Consider the following 17,721-nt stretch of genomic DNA (forward strand, 5'->3'; position numbering starts at 1 on the left):
AGCTGTGAAAGAGCATTACATTGGGATAGATCCAGCCAGGTGATCTCATCACTGTCAGCTGAGCACCAGGTGTGTTGCCACTGCCAAACCTGGTGTGTCATCATGAGACAGTGTTATTTCTGCATTCATGTATCCATACAAATTACCAACCACACTGGTCGTGCCTTTCCCCACCTCCTGTTCTTTATCCCTGGGAATGAGAAACGGTGGAAGGCTGCAACTGCTTGCATTTCCTGCCTAAAGGATATTACACACATATATCTATATAGACATATAGATATATAACAGCCTATGGAGGGGAAAGCACATTTGTGCAAAGAACTATTAAATGATCTTTGTCAAATGTAAGGAGCAGATCCAGGCAGTTTTGGTCTGTCTATAAGGAATGCTAAAACAAAAAAGAATGCAAGCCATGGGTCTCCAAGCCTCTCCACCACCAATAAATAAAACAACCACAGAAAAAGTAGAACCTACTTGGTTGGAGATGATTATTTCTGTGGGCTTTTTAGATATACTTTACTTTCAGTTATTTGTGGTGGCTCTTTTTCTCTCACACCAGGGATGTACCTGGTTAGAGAAAAGCACCTTCATTAATATTTCTAAGCCTTCAGCTCTCCAAATGCCTCCACCAAAGGAATTCAGTGCACCTACGTAGAGCAAAGGGAAGTGTCCCTCTTGATGTCGTACTTTGCCAGGTTGTGTTTCTCTGAACCAAATGCTAATGTATCAACTTCTGCGGGTTTCACTGAATACAACTGCATGGAATGCTATGACTGTTTGCAGTGCAACCTGATCTACAAACATTGCATTTCTTTTTTAATCCAAAGGGGACTCGCAGGTTTATTGTGTTTGCATGTGCTTTCCCCCTAGACTCTGGCTGCCCTAACAAGAAATTCAATAAATCTGCTTCCAAACCATCTCGCACAAGCTTTGCATGTCCAGTCGGGGCCTGAGGAAATTAACAAGAGAATAGAACATACCATCGACTTGCGGAGTGGCGATAAATTGCGAAGAGAGCATATCAAGCCATTCTCACTGATGTTTAAAGACTCCAGCCTGGAGCACAAGGTAGAGCTGGGTCTCCGTAGTGGCTTTTTTTCCTGAAGTAAACTGTCGTAAATGTTCATGGGACTGGAGAGAGAGCCCAGGGGCTGTGGTTTTGGTTGGTTGGTTCGTTGCTTGTTTGGTTTGGTTCGATATTGTCTTTTTTTTTTTTTTTTTTAATCTTTGAAAATCATGAGTAGACTAAAGACGATAAAGGAGATGCTGACTAGATAAACAGAGCCGCAGCTTTGCTCTTTAAGGAAAAGATGGATAAAAGAGCAAAAAATCTTTTAACTCAGTAAACCTCAAATGAGTTTCTTCCACTCTAAGATTATTAAATCATGTGTTATTAGCTGCCTTTCCTTTCAGGTGAATTCTCACCAGCCGCAACCTTTGTCACATAATATATGTAAGCATAATGATGGGACACTCTCTCTCTTAGATGGTAGATGGCTATTCTCCCATTTTTCCATTATCTCCAGGCTCAGAGCCTCACTGGTCCAGGAATAGTAGAATTAAGATGAGTTGTAGATTTAGAGCTGAGTTTGAATCACAGCTTTGCCACTCCCTTGCTATGTGACTTTGGGTGAGTGAAGAAACCTCTCTGAGCATGAGTTCCTCATTGTAGAATGAGGACAATGAATATGCCCATCTCATAGATTATTAGGAAAATCTCCAGGGCAATGCCTTGATTAGGTTAAGTGTTCAAAATGGCGGCCATCACGATGCAGATGACACTTCTTTCCTATCCCTCCCACCCCTATTCTGAACTGTAAAGGGGAGTGGGAAGAAGGGGTGCTTGCCAGTGTTTAACTGGGCTGCTTGTTTGCACTGACAGAAGCCAACAGACCTTTCCTGACTGGGCACAGGAGGCGCTCAACATCTGCAGGCGCCTTGGGCTAGAACAGCAGGAAATTTGCGAGCAGATTTCAGGAGTGTGATCCAACACTCTGTAAATCTCCAGCAAGCAACTTGTTGTGCATTTGCTCAACTGCGTTGGGCGATCCTGCTTTCCTTAGTGTGGGCAATTCACACTTCCATGCATGCACACCATTCCTGCTGATTTTCTTTGAAAACCACCTGAAGATTGCAAACCCCAGAATTTCACTTGCAGTCCCCAATTTGGGATATGTTGAGTCTGTGTATAAGAAAACAAAAGAAAAAGAAATATTTTGCCTTCCTTAACCCAAAAAATAATACAAAAATTCAAACCAGCTGAGTCGATTCTGATTCACGGCAACCCCATGTGTTTCAGAGTAGAACTTTGGTACAAAGGGTTTTCAAGGCAGTGACCTTTCAGAAGTCAGGCCTTTCTTCAAGGACCCTCTGAGTGGGTTCAAATCGCCAGCCTGTTGGTTAGCAGTGGAGTTCTACTCTGTCCTATAGGGTCACTATGAGCCAGAAGCGACTCGACAGCAACGGATTTTTTGGTTTGGTCCAAATTAAATGCATTTGCTTTCCCAGTTACTATACTGAAGGAGGTGGTCTTACAAAGAATCTTTTCAATTAGCCTGTGTAAATATCTGTGTCCAGAGCTGTGCAAAATCCTTCTGTTCACTCTCGCTGAAGATTTCCTTGCTTCCCCAGTGAAGCACCTGCAGACTACAGATAGTTTCCAGTCTCTGTTTAATAGTGTCTGCATCTCATCTGCAGGCACCTGGTGTGGGAGCAGAAATAGACCTAGGGAGGCACAGCGTGTCTGTGGCTGTGCGCTGTAACCAGCGGAGCTTCTTCCAGAAGAGGCAGAGGGCTACGACAAGAGCAAACACCTGGGGTTGCCCACTGGCAGTCCACCAAGCACCATGTAGTAGGCACATCATGTACCGTGTGTACCATGTAGCGTGCACTCCGCAATGCATCAGTTCCTTGATGACAAGGGCAAAGAGACACATCAGAAAATGGTCATTCCCCTCATGTCTCAGAAACCTGCCTCATGGAGTCTCACTCGGAGACCCCCTCTAAGAACTGCAGTACTGTTGAGCAGAAAATATCATAATAAGTAACATTCACTGGGTATTTACTATGTACCGGGCACTGTTCTAGGATGTTCACACAAAGTAACAACAACAATATGAAGTAGATACTATCAATAGCCTCTTCTGACAGTTGATGAAATGGAGACAAGGGAAAATGATTGCATAGCCTGCCAAAGTCAAACAATAAGAAGAAGGGCTGAGATTTGATTGATCCCCAGTCCCACACTCTTATCCGTTCACCGCTCTGCCTTTGCCAGGAGCCCCTGGGACTTGCTGCTCTTGCAAACCCCTGTATGAAGAGAACAACTCTGCGCTATCTTCATCCCCTCCTTCTAGAACTACAGATAGAGAGAGGCACAGGACAGGGGCTTAAGGGAGAAGTTGAGTAAGAAAGGGCCCCGCAAATCTGCAGGACTCCAGAGTTGGAGAATAGTATCAGCATCCATCTACTCCATGCCTGGTGTTTATGTACATCAGTTTATTTCATTCTCCCAGAAGCGTTATTATCCCATTTATAAAAAAGAAAACTGAGCCTCTGAGAGGTTTAGTAGAGGTCATGGATCTCAAAGCCCAGCTACCATATTTCATGGACACTAAGGAGCCATCGACGGCACTGAGTTTTGGGTAAGGAGCCATCAACTCTGGGATGCTCTGTTTTCTATGAAGCACTAAGAAAAATCCCCCAATATATGGGAGTCTAAGCAGAAACACCCTCCCCAGTTGTGCTGGGCTTACACCCTCAGGGTAAGGGAGGTGACCAGGGAAAAGCCCACCCAGTCACAAGGACCGTGAGGAACCATGCATGTCTATACCCTGGTGTTGGTTCAATGGAGGAAAAGAGCTCCCTGGGAAATTAAACTCGAAAATGGTACCTGCATAGGTTTGACATCTGAATTCACACTACGAATATGGTAGAAAAAATTAAAAAAATTAAAAAAACCTCAGCAGAGAATTCATTTTAAAGTGGTCTCCAAATGATATTGCCCCCTGGTAACTCCCAGAAACAGTCAAAACCCACCTGGGAAGAGCTTCAGTCCAGTCCTACAGTTTTGGCTTTAGTGTGGGAGTGTGTGTGAAAATATACACAGTGAAGGATACACCTTTTCAACAAATTGTACATGTATAATTCAGTAACATTGTTTACATTCTTCAAGTTGTGTAACCATTCCCTCTATCCTCTGCCAAATTATTCCACCACCATTAATGTAAAGTCTCTGCCCATTAAACTGCTCATCTAACCTTTCGAGGTGCTGTTGTCAATTTCAGCTTACATAGATGAATCTTCTAGGCAGTGTTAAGATGCCGTCGATAGTAAGCTGCATTCTGATTTCAGAGATGTTAAATGTGGAAAGGGTGCATCTTAGAATTGACGAAATGGGAACAGTATTTAGACTCCAAAGCTTGTTCTCTTCCCACTACCCAAGCCTGCTTCTTGGAAACAAGTTCAGAGCATAAAAGCAAGTTTCTGAAAGGAAAAGTGGAAATAGAAGCAATGATTTTGCTGTTGGTATTTTTGTAGAGAAGCAAAGGCTCTATTCTGTTTGAACAAGAAGAAGATACATGAATAAGGGAACCCGCTGGCCTCTCCACCTTTATTAGTGAATTAGAGAACAGAACAGCACCTTGGACATGCTTAGAAACTTGATTCAAACAGTTCCGGTCACCTTCACTTATAAAAATCAGCTTATCTACCAGCAGCGCTGTGTAAAACAACTTTCATATACCTCAGAGTGTTGAGTAAATTCTTGCTGAATGGATAAAGGGCTCAGGCTGAGAAGATTGGGGGAGATGGCCTGGCTCCCTGGAGCTGCCCTCAGGATATCCTCTGAGAACTCTCGCAGCCAAAAGACACAGGTCTGTTTTGATCTGACCCTTTTTAGTGGAGTTTCAAGAGAAAAGAATAAAAGTTCTCCTCAGTCCCTGCCATGGCATTTCAAGGTGGCTCTCCCCCTCCCCAGGAATCTTTTAAGTTAAGCTTCAGGAAAGTGTGCTCTTGGAGCACATGGCTTAGACCAGCTTGGGCAACATATTTTCTCTCTCTGGTCCTCAGTTTCTCGACTGTGAGGTGAGGGGATTAGACAATTCCAAATCTTATTCAGGAACCCTGGTGACGCAGTAGTTAAGAGCTCAGCTGCTAACCAAAAGATGGCAGTTCAAATTCACTAGCTGCTTCTTGGAAATTCTATGGGGCAGTTCTACTCTGTCTTGTAGGGTCACTATAGGGTCGCTATGTGTCAGAATCAACTCGCCAGCAATATGTTTGGTTTTTTTGGAATCTCTTTCAGCAGTTAGTACTATAAGTCTGTGAATTCCCAATAACCTTATGGACATACGTTCTGGTTGAAACCTATTTTCCCAATATGACTATTAATAGCAAACCTTTCACCCTCAGAAATTACCCAGTGTAGATGACAAATCATATGACCCAAGGCCTGGGCCTGAGTCAGGGTGGACTTGGTTTCTCAGCATTCTCACATTTCAGCAACCCCATGAGGACATTCTGAGCTGACCCCCGGATGGGTAGAATGAGGGATGGGGGAACTCTTAGTCCAGTTGTCAAAGGCCCCTTCCAGTTCCTCCCAACATCCACAGAACTCTCTGACCTTCTTTAGTCAAGATAAATATGTCCTAAGGAAGCTTACAAATTTCAGGAGCAAGAAAATTAGACTAAGATAAAGTAATGTAGAACACATGGCATGGCTGTCAAATACTGATGACAATTTTGGATTTTTTTTTTTCTTTTCTTATATAGGGCCTTTCTCTTATTAAAAAAAAAAAATGCATTTTCATTAACAAAAGTTTATACCAAGCATATAGGACCAAAAGAAGAAAATGAAATCCCTTGTAATCTGAACAACCTGGGATAACTGCTGCTGACTTTTTGGCATCAGCCATGCTGTTCTTTCATGACCTGGCATCTATACATCCATCAGTGCAATTTGTTATAAAAATAGGGCCATGACTTTGTCATCTAGTGCCAGTATAACAGAAATGCCACAAGTGGATGGCTTTAACAAACAGACATTTATTTTCTTACAGTTCAGGAGGATAGAAGTCTGAATTCAGACTCCAGGGAAGGCATTCCCCCTCTGTCGGCTCTGGAGGAAGGTCCCTTCGAGCTTCTGCTCCTGGGAAATCTTCGTGTGCCTTGGCATCTCTCTTCCCCCGTCTCTAACTTCTAGCTTGCTTGTTTAATCTCTTTTATATCTTTTGAGATATAAAAAAGATTGACTCAAGATACACCCTACACTAATCCTGACTCATTAACATAACAAAGACAACCCATTTCCAAATGGGACTATAACCACAGGCATAGAGGTAAGGATTTACAACACATATTTTTGGGGGATACAACTTAATCCATAATAGGCCATTATGTACATAGTGTTTTTTTAAGATAGTGCTAAGCATTCTTTACTCAGCAATAAGCCTTGAACCTTTTTCCACAGTGTTAAATATTCACTTATAAAATGATTTCAATAACTGCATACTATGCCACGGAGTGGTTTAATTGTTATATGTTTAACTAATACCCCAAATTTACATGTCTTTTTTGGTCTTCCACTATTATAAATTATAAACTACACTGTAACCCCTACTGCTATGTTGTTGCTGTTGTTGTTAGGTGCCATTGAGTCAGTTCTGACTCATAGCAACCCCACACACAACAGAACGAAACACTGCCTGGTCCTGAGCCATCCTTACAATCGTGGTGATGCTTGAGCTCATTGTTGCAGCCGCTGTGTCAATCCACCTCGTTGAAGGTCTTCCTCTTTTCTGCTGACCCTGTACTCTGCCAAGCATGGTGTCCTTTTCCAGGGACTCATCCCTCCCGACAACATGTCCAAAGTATGTAAGATCCAGTCTTACCATCCTTGCTTCTAAGGAGCATTCTGGTGTACTTCTTCTAAGTCAGATTTGTTCATTCTTTTGGCAGTCCATGGTATATTCAGTATTCTTTGCCAGCATCACCATTCAAAGGCGTCAATTCTTCTTCAGTCTTCCTTATTCATTGTCCAGCTTTCACATGCATATGATGTGATTGAAAATACCATGGCTTGGGTCAGGCGCACCTTAGTCTTCAGGGTGACATCTTTGCTCTTCAACACTTTAAAGAGGTCCTTTGCAGCAGATTTACCCAATGCGATGCGTCTTTTAATTTCTTGACTGCTGCTTCCATGGCTGTTGGTTGTGGATCTAAGTAAAATGAAATCCTTGACAACTTCAATCTTTTCTCCATTTATCATGCATGATGTTGCTCACTGGTCCAGTTATGAGGATTTTTGTTTTCTTTATGTTGAGGTGCAATCCATACTGAAGGCTGTGGTCTTTGATCTTCATTATTAAGTGCTTCAAGTCTTCTTGACTTTCAGCAAGCAAGGTTGTGTCACCTGCATAATGCAGGTTGTTAATGAGTCTTCCTCCAATCCTGATGTCCTGTTCTTCTTTGTATAGTCCAGCTTCTCGGATTATTTGCTCAGCATACAGATTAAATAGGTATGGTGAAAGAATATAATACAACCCTGACACGCACCTTTCCTGACTTTAAACCAAACAGTATCCCGTTGTTCTGTCTGAGCAACTGCCTCTTGATCTATGTAAAGGTTCCTCATTAGCACAGTTAAGTGTTCTGGAATTCCCATTCTTCACAATGTTATCCATAATTTGTTATGATCCACACAGTCGAACGCCTTTGCATAGTCAATAAAACACAGGTAAACATCCTTCTGGTATTCTCTGCTTTCAGCCAAGATCCATCTGACATCAGCAATGATATCCTTGGTTCCATATCCTTGGTTCCACGTCCTCTTCTGAAACCAGCCTGCTTCAGATAGATCGTAATCTATGCTCTAATTATTTCCTTAGGATAAAATCCTAAAAGTGGGTAAAAGAGAATGCACGTTTTTAAATCTTTGATAGACAATCTGAAATTGCCTGCAGTGCTGGTATACCGCTACTCTCAATAGCAGCGTTTAAGAGCATCAGTTTCTATACACTTCTAGCCCAGTTTACTGACTTTTAAGAACTGCCAATTCGATGAGAAACAAACAGCACCTCCCTGTCTTTATTTTTACTTTTTAAGTTTTTATTGGGGTCGAATGTCCTTCCACATATGTTTTGGTCTTCATATTTCTCCTTTTGTATTTTGCCCATTTGTCATGTTTGTTCCATCTTGTAGTGTGCTGTTTACCTTTATCTTATTGATTTGTGAGTGTTCTTTATATAGTGAGGAACTTACCTCTTTGCAGGATCATTTGTCTTGCAGCACTTAGAAGAAGGTGATATTTCTTGGTCTCTGGTTCTCATTTCTCTCCTAGGATAGGGGAAGAAAATAGATTACAATTACTTATGGATGTTTCCAGGCCACAGAAACCAACCAGAAACATTTAGTGCCAGAAGAGAGCCTAATAACAGAGAAACACTTATTTAGAGCAAGCTCATTAATCTTAGTGGTTCCAAAAACAGTGTCTTACCACCTCCAAATGAGGAAACTTCCTCATCTTAAATAAAGACTGGATTATGTTTACTATATACTTCAAAGTTAATGGGGTATTTATGCTTTTGACGTAGACATTTTACCAGGGTATTAAAATCAAGCCACATCAATGAAGAACTCATTTAGAATCCTTTCCTTTTTTTAATGCTGATATCTTTCTGCTTACTTCTGAAACTCTTTTCTTTGAAAAAAGGCCTCCTTTTGTCACTGTGACAAATTTCTGCCATAAAAAAGCCTCTTTGTCCTAGGCCAATGGTATAGAGACTTGACAATTACGTGAGGATCTTGTTGAAATGTAGGTTCCTGCCTGTCTCCCACCACCAGGGTTCTGATTTTCAGGTGGTCCTACATTGTGAGGAATACTTTTTCTAGGATTCTGTTGTCCTGAACTGTAGGGCACTCTTTCTCTCCTTGGGAGGACATGGAGATTGGACTGGTCACTTGCCTCCAACTGTCAGAGGTCAAATCACAGCAGCCAGGTCCCCAGGTCCGCACTTGAGGCCGATATGGCCTTAGACAGGCCTGGAGGAGATGTTTTCTTAAGGCCCATGGTGGCCCCAGAAGATCAAGCTCTGGGGTGAAAGAGACCTTGGTGCACATCCCACTTTAAAAACAGAAGTGACCACAAAGAACAGTTGGTTAGTACTGACTGACAGTTGGTAGATACTGACAAGTCGTTCGCTTTTTATCACTCAGCTGGACTCCCTCACACACACTCTCACACACACACACATACACACACACATGCATGCACATACAAAGGCCTGGTTTATCTCACAAGCATTTGGTCTTTGTTAAAAGATTTGATTACTAGACAGATGAGACTTGAAGCAACCCCCACCAGCCCTTGGTTGGGTAACACAGGACAAAATGCTCAATCTCACTGAGATCGTGGTGATCATAATACGGCCCCTTAGGATTGTTGTGAAAATTAGATGACACAATATTCATATAACAGAAATTTTGGATCAGTGTGACTGTTTTTCTTTTCCCATGCCCTTCTGATTAATCCCATGCCGAGCTTGGGTGTGGCTAAACCTTCACTTGAAAATAAATCTCATGCTTCTCCCAGACGTCTTTTAAAAAAGCTGCTTCATGAAAAATGGAAGGAGAGGGAAGCCTTAATGCACCTTGTATCCCTCGGTCTATGGTCTCATCCTGTACCTGTAGCTCCATGAGGGCAGCCTTCCCATCAACGCCCATAGATTACTGAAACACAGGAAGCAGCCAGCTTGGCTCCCTGGAATAGGTTTAAATACATAAGCATCACTCACTTATCTTTTCTCTCAGCAATGTGACTGTTCCTAGCTCCCTAATATCACCGTGTTCCAAATAAGGTCTTTTGGTATTTGATCCTCCCCAAGGGCTTTCTTTCTGTGAGAACAAGCCACCCAAGGATTTGCTGTCCTTTCACATGTGGGTCTCTTTTTTGCCCCTGAAAGAATTGCTCTTCTGTTCTTGCTCCTTGGGATTCCTGGCAGGTCCACTGGCTTGGCTCAGAGCATTTGTCCTGCTTCTCTTATGTACATTTAGCCAGGTCAGATACTGAGGCGCAGTATGAAGACAGAAAGATGTGGCTTCTGCTCCCTCAGGGCCTACACTCCACCTTGTGACCGTGAACATGTCACTGACCTTCTCATCCAAAAAGTGGGAGTGGTAATAGCCACCTCACAAGGTCGTTATGCCGATGAACCACAGATAATACTTATCAAGTGCTTCAGAGGCTGCAGTTAATTGCAAGTGAGACCACAGTATTGTAAGGGAACTAACTTTTGTTGAGCCCTTATGACGACATCAAGCCCTAGCCTGGATCGTTTATATTTGTTGCCTCATTTCATTTAATTGTGACAGCAGACCTTTCCTGTATGTGTTATCTTTGCTATTGGGTAGGTGAGTGATGCTCAGAGAGTTTGAGTAACTATCCCAAGATCCACACACGTAGAAGGCAATAGAGCTGGAATTAAAAATCTAAGTCACTCTGTCTCCTCTGACTATTTCTACCGCACTTTGCAAAATTCTATCATATTCATAATGTGGAATATGTTAAGGATTAGCCAGTGGGGTGGGCAGGAGGGCTTGCACAGCTATGAGTGGTGCCAAATACCTTGTCGTTGTTAGGTACCATTGAGTCGGTTCTGACCCACATGGACCCTATGTACAATAGAACGAAAAGCTGCCTGGTCCCGCACCATCCTCACAATCACTGCTGTTTGAGCCCATTGTTGCAGCTACTGTGTCAATTCATCCTGTTGAGGGTCTTCCTCTTTTTTGCTGACCCTCTACTTTATCAAGCATGATGTCCTTCTCCAGGGACAGGTCCCTCCTGATAACATGTCCAAAGTATGTGAGATGAAATCTCACCATCCTCCCTTCTAAAGAGCATTCAAGGCAACAACAACAAAAAAAAAAAAAGAGCAAAATTGAAACCATAAAAAAGTTCTCTCACCCCAAACAATCTACCACGTGCTCCTGGTAGAACCCAGAACCTTGGTAAAGCTAGATTAAAACAAAGGGGACGCCATCACCATAGCGAACCATGCACACGTAAAAAATAAACAAGTGAATAAATAAACACACAGAACACCTTCTCCTTTAGGAATAGGAATGATGAGTCCCTGAAACACCCCTGTATCCAAAAAGACAGCTGGTTGGTACAATCAGTCAAGGAGTTAATTCTGTGGTAAATTCTGTCAGATTCTGTCAGCTAATTTGACTTAGTTGTGAGAGCAGGCAAAACCAGAAATTGCCTCCTGAAAAGACCAAAGGCACGTTAAACAAAACCGAAGGTGAGCTTCATTGTTCACACACAAATCAGCTACCCAATGTTACCCATTTTTCTATTGATAAGAGTCATGACTCTCATAAATAGTGCTTGCCAGGAACCAAAATCTCTGCTGCGTGTTTTCAAAACACTCATTTAATGTCGCTTATTTTCTGTCAGCAGCCACATAAAAATAAGGATGTGGCACCCAGGGGAACATTTATATAAGCTTTTGGCTGAGTACCATTGGTTCTTACTTCCATTCAGAATTTCTCTCAGTTTTCTCTATTTTTTTTTAATTTTTATAATAATTTTTATTTTACTGCTATAACCCAGTCCCAGTGCTGTTGAGTCAATTCCAAAATGGTGTGAGTATTTCAACCACCTCCTTCTGAGGGACAGAAGACATCATTCTAGAGGGCAGGCTACACAAAGGTAACAGATATTACAGTCAAATATAAATAGTTGGTTGGTTGATTGGCTAATAATAGTAGACACACTTACATAGAGATTAGCAAGTGGATAGGTACTGATCTAAGCACTTGGCATGGAACATTTCATCCTCTCAACAATGAGGATGAGATACAAAACCTGTTGCTGTTGAGTCAGTTCTGACTCATAGAGACCCTGTAGGACAGGGTAGAACTGCCCCAGAAAGTTTCCAAGGCTATACTCTTTATGGAAGCTCTCTGCCACATCTTTCTCCCAAGGAGTGGCTGGTGGGTTCAAACCTCCAACATTTTGGTTAGTAGCCAAGCACTTAACCACTGAGCCACCAGGGCTCCTACCTGATGAGATAAATACTATTATTATCCCCATTTTCTAGATGAGGAAACTAAGGCATAGAAAGCCTGGTATATTTATTCAAGGTTACATAGCTAGCAAGTGATGGAGCTGAGATTCAAATCTAGATAGTCTAGCTCTACAGTAGTCCATGCTCACCCCTGAGGTATAAAAGGATAAACGGGGCCAAGTAAGGACAGTCAGAGGCAAGATGATGAGTCTCTAACTACAGTAGGAGGCAGCATATGTAGATCTTAATATAGCTGTGTTCAGACCTTCACAAACCGAGAGGAAGTGAAATGAATCACCACTCGATCTCAGTACCCCATCGCCAGGAGCCAATTAGGGATTTTCTTTTCACAGTTACACTCTCCTTGCATTTCTGAAGTAACAATGCACTCCATTCTGAAACCCAGTTTTTTGTATATGATTGACATCAACTTCAAAATTCTTATAAGGTTCTTCTTTTATGCGACTGCACAAGGCACTATAGATCAGATGTAAAAAGAATAATTTAGCACTGCAAACATCTCCCTATTTGACAGATTTTTTTTAAGCGAGGTTCAAAAAAATTGGCTTTTCCCACAATCACACACTGACCACATAGAAGATCTGGTGGCAAAGTTCCCAGAGTCTTCCTAAGTCATCTCTATCCAGTTTGCTATTTGGAGAAGATGAAAAGCATAAAACCTTATGCAACTTTAGTCTGGACAAATGATGATGAATACATCACTATTTTAAAGTCATCAGTAAGAAATACTCAAGGAAAGAGTCATGGAGACTCAGGTTTGGGTTCTCCAGGAAGGGATCTTTTCTCAGTGAGAGCTGGCCAACGATGGAAAGGAAGGTTTTGCAAAATAGTGAGCTTTCAGGTACTGCAAGTATTCAAGCTGAGGGTGCTTAAACTCTAGGATACTCTGTCCCGGCTCAGAGAAAAGAATCTCACTTGCACAGACAAAGCAGGGGAGGTCACCTGCTTTGAGTAGACTTTGGGGACATTGTGGAAAGGATTCCTGATTTGGGGAGGTGATAGTCCCTTATAACTGTAAGATGCTGTGATGATGATGATAATGATAATGATGATGATGATAATGATAATGATGATGAAGAGAAGGAGGCAGTGAAAGATTAAATACACTAAAACATGTTGCTTTTAAAACCCCATGATCAAATCTGTATAACCAAACTCATTGGAAAATTAATCAGTCAGCCAACAAAGAATAATTAGATCTTGTACAATTCGTTGTTAGAAAGCACTCGGCTATTTATTTTTCTCTGAATTGACTACTTTATGGCTGATCCACTTATTTTCAAGTTTGTGTATGTGGATCTCTACAACTAGGCCTTGTTAGGCAGCATAATTAGTAACTGTGAGTAACGTGGATCTTCTGTGGTTTCATCAGGGGTGAGGATGGTTTGTAGCGATTCTTTAGGGGCGTGTCCCTGGTTCCCCTCTGGACACCAGGCAGGGAGTGAACAAACAGACAGAGGCCTCGATTATCAGTGAGTAGAAAAGTCATGGCCCTGCACAGTAATAAATGTACAGAATCTAAGCAGCATTGTCCTTTCTCCATGGAGCTCACAAGCAACAGGCAGTCCTCCAAATTTCAGCCATGACATTGAGCAGTAAGTTCCAATCTAAGACCCAGGCCACACCAAGATGGCAAGAGAATAAAAACCACATAACCATTGTTTGTGAAGACCATACCAACAAGCAGTTGGACTAAAACACTTCCCTGGATACTATGGTCATGGAGTGGGAGCTCTGTTTACCAGCTTCCTTTATAAAGTAGCTCTGTAAAATTCAAATCAAGGATTACAGAGTTCCCAACAGTGTACCATTATTGTTTTCCTCAAGCCAAGTTTAGCTTTCTGTTTCAAAAAGAAACCATGATCTGCAATCTGTGTGATCTAAGGCAAGTTACTAAACCTCTCTGGCATTAGAGGTAAAATGAGGGGCTTGGGTTAGGCTAACTTCAAGGTCTTTTTCAGTTTTAAAAACCCTTCCTCCTTCTGAAAGAACTGGGTTATTCCTTAGTTTTGTGACTCCCAAGATAGTTCAAACTAGGCAAGTAAGCATTCAATGCTGACCTTCCAGAAGCTTTTAAGGCTGGACAATGAAATTACTGAGTACTTTGGATAATGAAAATAAAGTTACAGCCATTCCCCCGGGCCACCACAGCCAGAGAGCAGAAGGGCACCAAGCATATCGGTCTATCCGTCTTGCTTTCTCTCCTGTGAAATGAAAGGGCCACATTATCTGGAGATCTCATAGGCTGCTTTCTATGCTAAGATTCTGTGAATTTATTTTTCAATCTTTTTTTATTAAAAAAAGAAGGCAGAAAGACCCTCTGGTAAAACATTGCCCTGAGTCTTCAAACCTAACAAGAAATAGAGGAAGATCCCGAAATGACTTAAGTTTACTCAGGAAGAAAGTCAGTGTGAATTTGATTTGCTGCATATATGGTTGTGTGCTCTTCTGTTTGTTAAAATGATGTGAGTTCAGAAAGAGGGGAGGACCTGGAGATACTCATGCCAAGTCCCCTGCCATCCTCTTTCCTATGAAGGCTGTTCATTCCTGGGCTCTCATCAGGTGGGAAGGATGGAGATAATGCTGTGAGAAGGGTTTATTAAGATATGGATGCCTCTTCCTTTTTTAAAAAAAATATTTAATTGCCTGTTTCTTCTTGCTCTTTTCCCCAAAAACCCTGCTAAAATGTCCTCTTCCAAAAGCCAAGCTCTACTGCAAAGTAATTCATTCTTCTTTTCTTTTTTTAATTACAGTACTCTCAAATGAGGGATGAAGTATTCAAGTCAAACTTGGTCTGTGCATTTATCGTTCTTCTATTCATCACGGCAATCCAAAGTTTGCTTCCTTCTTCAAGGTAAATACAGAGGGACTAAATTGTCAGGGGAAATGTCTTTGTGAGCTGATGGCCTCTTACCTGGAGCCAACCAGCTGACCTTTTCAGGGATCAGAATTTAAAATAACTGGACCTAGGGTTCATACCAAAATGTTTGACCACAACAGTGTCTATTCTGGTTGCCTTACTCTGTGTAAAAATTATTCTGCCAAGGCACAAGTGTTTTTTGCCAGTCTTAACAATAACAATGAAAGCCAAACTAGGCCCCCCTCTTATTTTACTTTGAACCCATGAATGCAGAAAGTAAGCGTAAGAGCCTCAGTCACCATTTACTTGTTCTTTTGTTAATGACCTTGAGTTGTTCATAGACACAGCACCACAGGTTCCTGACTCAGCAAAACTGGCACTTTAATAATAATGGAAATACCCGTATGTGCACCAGGCACTGTCCAAAATACTTTACTGAGAGTAACTCATGATATTCTCATGACAGCCCTGTGAGATAGGTACTATTTTTGTCCTCATTTTACAGAGGAGAAAACTGAGGCTCAGAGAAGTAAAATAATTTGCCCAGTGTCTCAGAGTTGACAAATATTACAGTCTGGATACAAGCCCAGGAAGCCTAGCTCCAGAGCCTGTGCTCTTGACACTGTATTAGACCCATAAGTCATACAGGTTATAGGTGCCAGAGCCAGGATTTGAACTTAGCTCTGGATTAGACCAATGGCCATGCTTTTTCCTCTCTCCTACACTGTAGGTAACTCCTCCATCTTTTCTCAGTTAAATTCACTTCTCTCTAATCTTACCACAAGATTTCCCCTTATAAGTAGTTGAGGAAAATGACATCAACAAATATTTGTTAAATGTCTAATATGGGCAAAGCAACATGCTAGACCCTGGGAAAAATATAACTTTGCGAGGGGTGTTTTGTAGCTTTGAAGACATAGTTTAGTGAGAGACAGATATTTAATGATGGCTCCCAGTTACTAAGCATTTATTATGTGCCAAGAAAATGCTACATTCTTTGCATGGATTTTCTCAAAAAAGCCTCAGAAATAATCGGTCAGTGAGATGGTGTTCTAATCTCCTTTTTGTAGATGAGGAAGTATCCAAGGTCACATAACTATATGGTGACTGAGTTGGCATTTGAACCCAAAGATAAAGTCTGTGTCTTTAACTATCTAACTGCATTGCACCAAAGTCAGTGACTCCTTCTGACCAGGTGGTTCAAGGAAAAAGTTTGCAGAAAATGTGGTATTTTGAGCTGAAGAGGATGAGAGAGAAAGAGTAGAAGAGCATCCCCAGTTTAAAAAACAGCACTGGCAAAAGGCAGAGAAGCATGGAAGACCATGTGTTTGTAGAATAGTGAGTAAATCAAAGGGTCTAGAGTAAGGACTTGGGCAAAGGTGTGGTGAGCACCATGAAAAAGGATGGCACTGACAGAAGTTCAGTGTCCCTAATGCGATCCCAAGGAATTTGGAATTGACCCTGCTCTACAGAATCCTGAAGGATTTTTGAGGAAGGCTGAGGATTGATGAAGGAGAGACGTTAACTTTCACTAAGACACAGAGAATGGCCAGGCTTGAGCTTTTCTGGATTAGCAAGGGGTATTGGGAGAAGGAGAAAGGAGATTCTGGATAGGTGATGGCAGCAGTGTCAGAGCAACTAGATAGCAAAACCAAAAAGCTCATGGACTATATTTGCGACAAAAAAAATAGGTAGTGTGGTAGCTCCATGAATTCCAGAACACAAGCGGGTAGGGACAGTCTACCAACAGCAGAACATACATTCTTCTCAAGCATACACAGAACATTTGCCAAGAAAGACCACATTCCGGGCATTCTTCTCAAATGTACATTGAACATCCATCAAGAGAGACCACATTCTGGGCGTTCTCCTCAAGTGTACATGGAACATTCACCAAGAAAGACCACATTCTGGGCCATAAACCACACCTTAACAAATTTGAAAGAACAGAAATAACACAAAGGATGCACTTGGACCACGATGAAATTAAACTAGAAATCAATAAGAGAACTATACCTGAGAAAATCCCCTGAATATCTGAAAATTAAACAACACACTTCTAAATAACCTGTGGTTCACAGAAGCCTCAAGAGAAATTAAAAATATATATATATTGAAGTAAATGAAAAGATAACTTATCAGAATGTGTGGGATGCAGTGATAGCAGTGCTCAGAGGTAAATTTATAGCATTAGAAAAAAAAGAAGAGATTTAAAATTGTTAATCTAGACTTTTGCCTCAGGAAATACTGGAAATTGAGTTTCATGAGGTAAGAGTTTTGTAAGCTTTGTTAAGGAATTGTGACTGGTTGGCAGAGGAGAGTTTATTGTTGAATTTTAACCAAAGAAGTGAGGTGCTGGGGTTTGTGTTAGAAGGGTCACACTGGACATGGATAACGGTCTAGTTTTGGAAAGACCAACTGCAAGAATCCAGGTAGGAAATAATAGATCAGGGTAGTGGCAATGGGGGTAGACAAGAGAAGATGGGTTTGTAAATGTTTGGGACATAGAGTTGACAGGATCTTGTGACTGAGTGGATGTAACGGGTGAGTGAGAGGAGACTAGGATGACCCTGAGGGTCTGGGCTTGGCATTGGGATGGAAGAAGGGGATGCTGTCCCCATGGGAACCCAAGCATCACACTTCACAGCTGCCCTGGGCAGGCTCCCTTCTATGTAGCTTAACCAAGGCTAGTGAGTCAGCTACTGACTCTCCACTGTCTGGGATCCTGGGAGAGTGACCTGGAACCTCACCCAGCAGCCAGTTGGGTAG

At 41.8% G+C, this 17,721-nt stretch overlaps 1 protein-coding gene across 1 annotated transcript in view; it reads left to right on the forward strand.

The window, feature by feature from the left end:
- Nucleotides 1–17,721, forward strand: part of ADCY8 (adenylate cyclase 8) — a 224,148-nt gene that overhangs the window by 143,508 nt on the left and 62,919 nt on the right. The window contains exons 8-9 of the mRNA XM_049853746.1: nt 871–1,068; nt 14,846–14,946. Of these exons, the coding sequence (XP_049709703.1) occupies nt 871–1,068; nt 14,846–14,946 (299 nt within the window). The remainder of the gene's footprint in view (nt 1–870; nt 1,069–14,845; nt 14,947–17,721) is intronic.

The sequence above is a fragment of the Elephas maximus genome, chromosome 15 (genome assembly GCF_024166365.1).
Source record: "Elephas maximus indicus isolate mEleMax1 chromosome 15, mEleMax1 primary haplotype, whole genome shotgun sequence".
In the NCBI taxonomy this organism is placed as follows: domain Eukaryota; kingdom Metazoa; phylum Chordata; class Mammalia; order Proboscidea; family Elephantidae; genus Elephas; species Elephas maximus.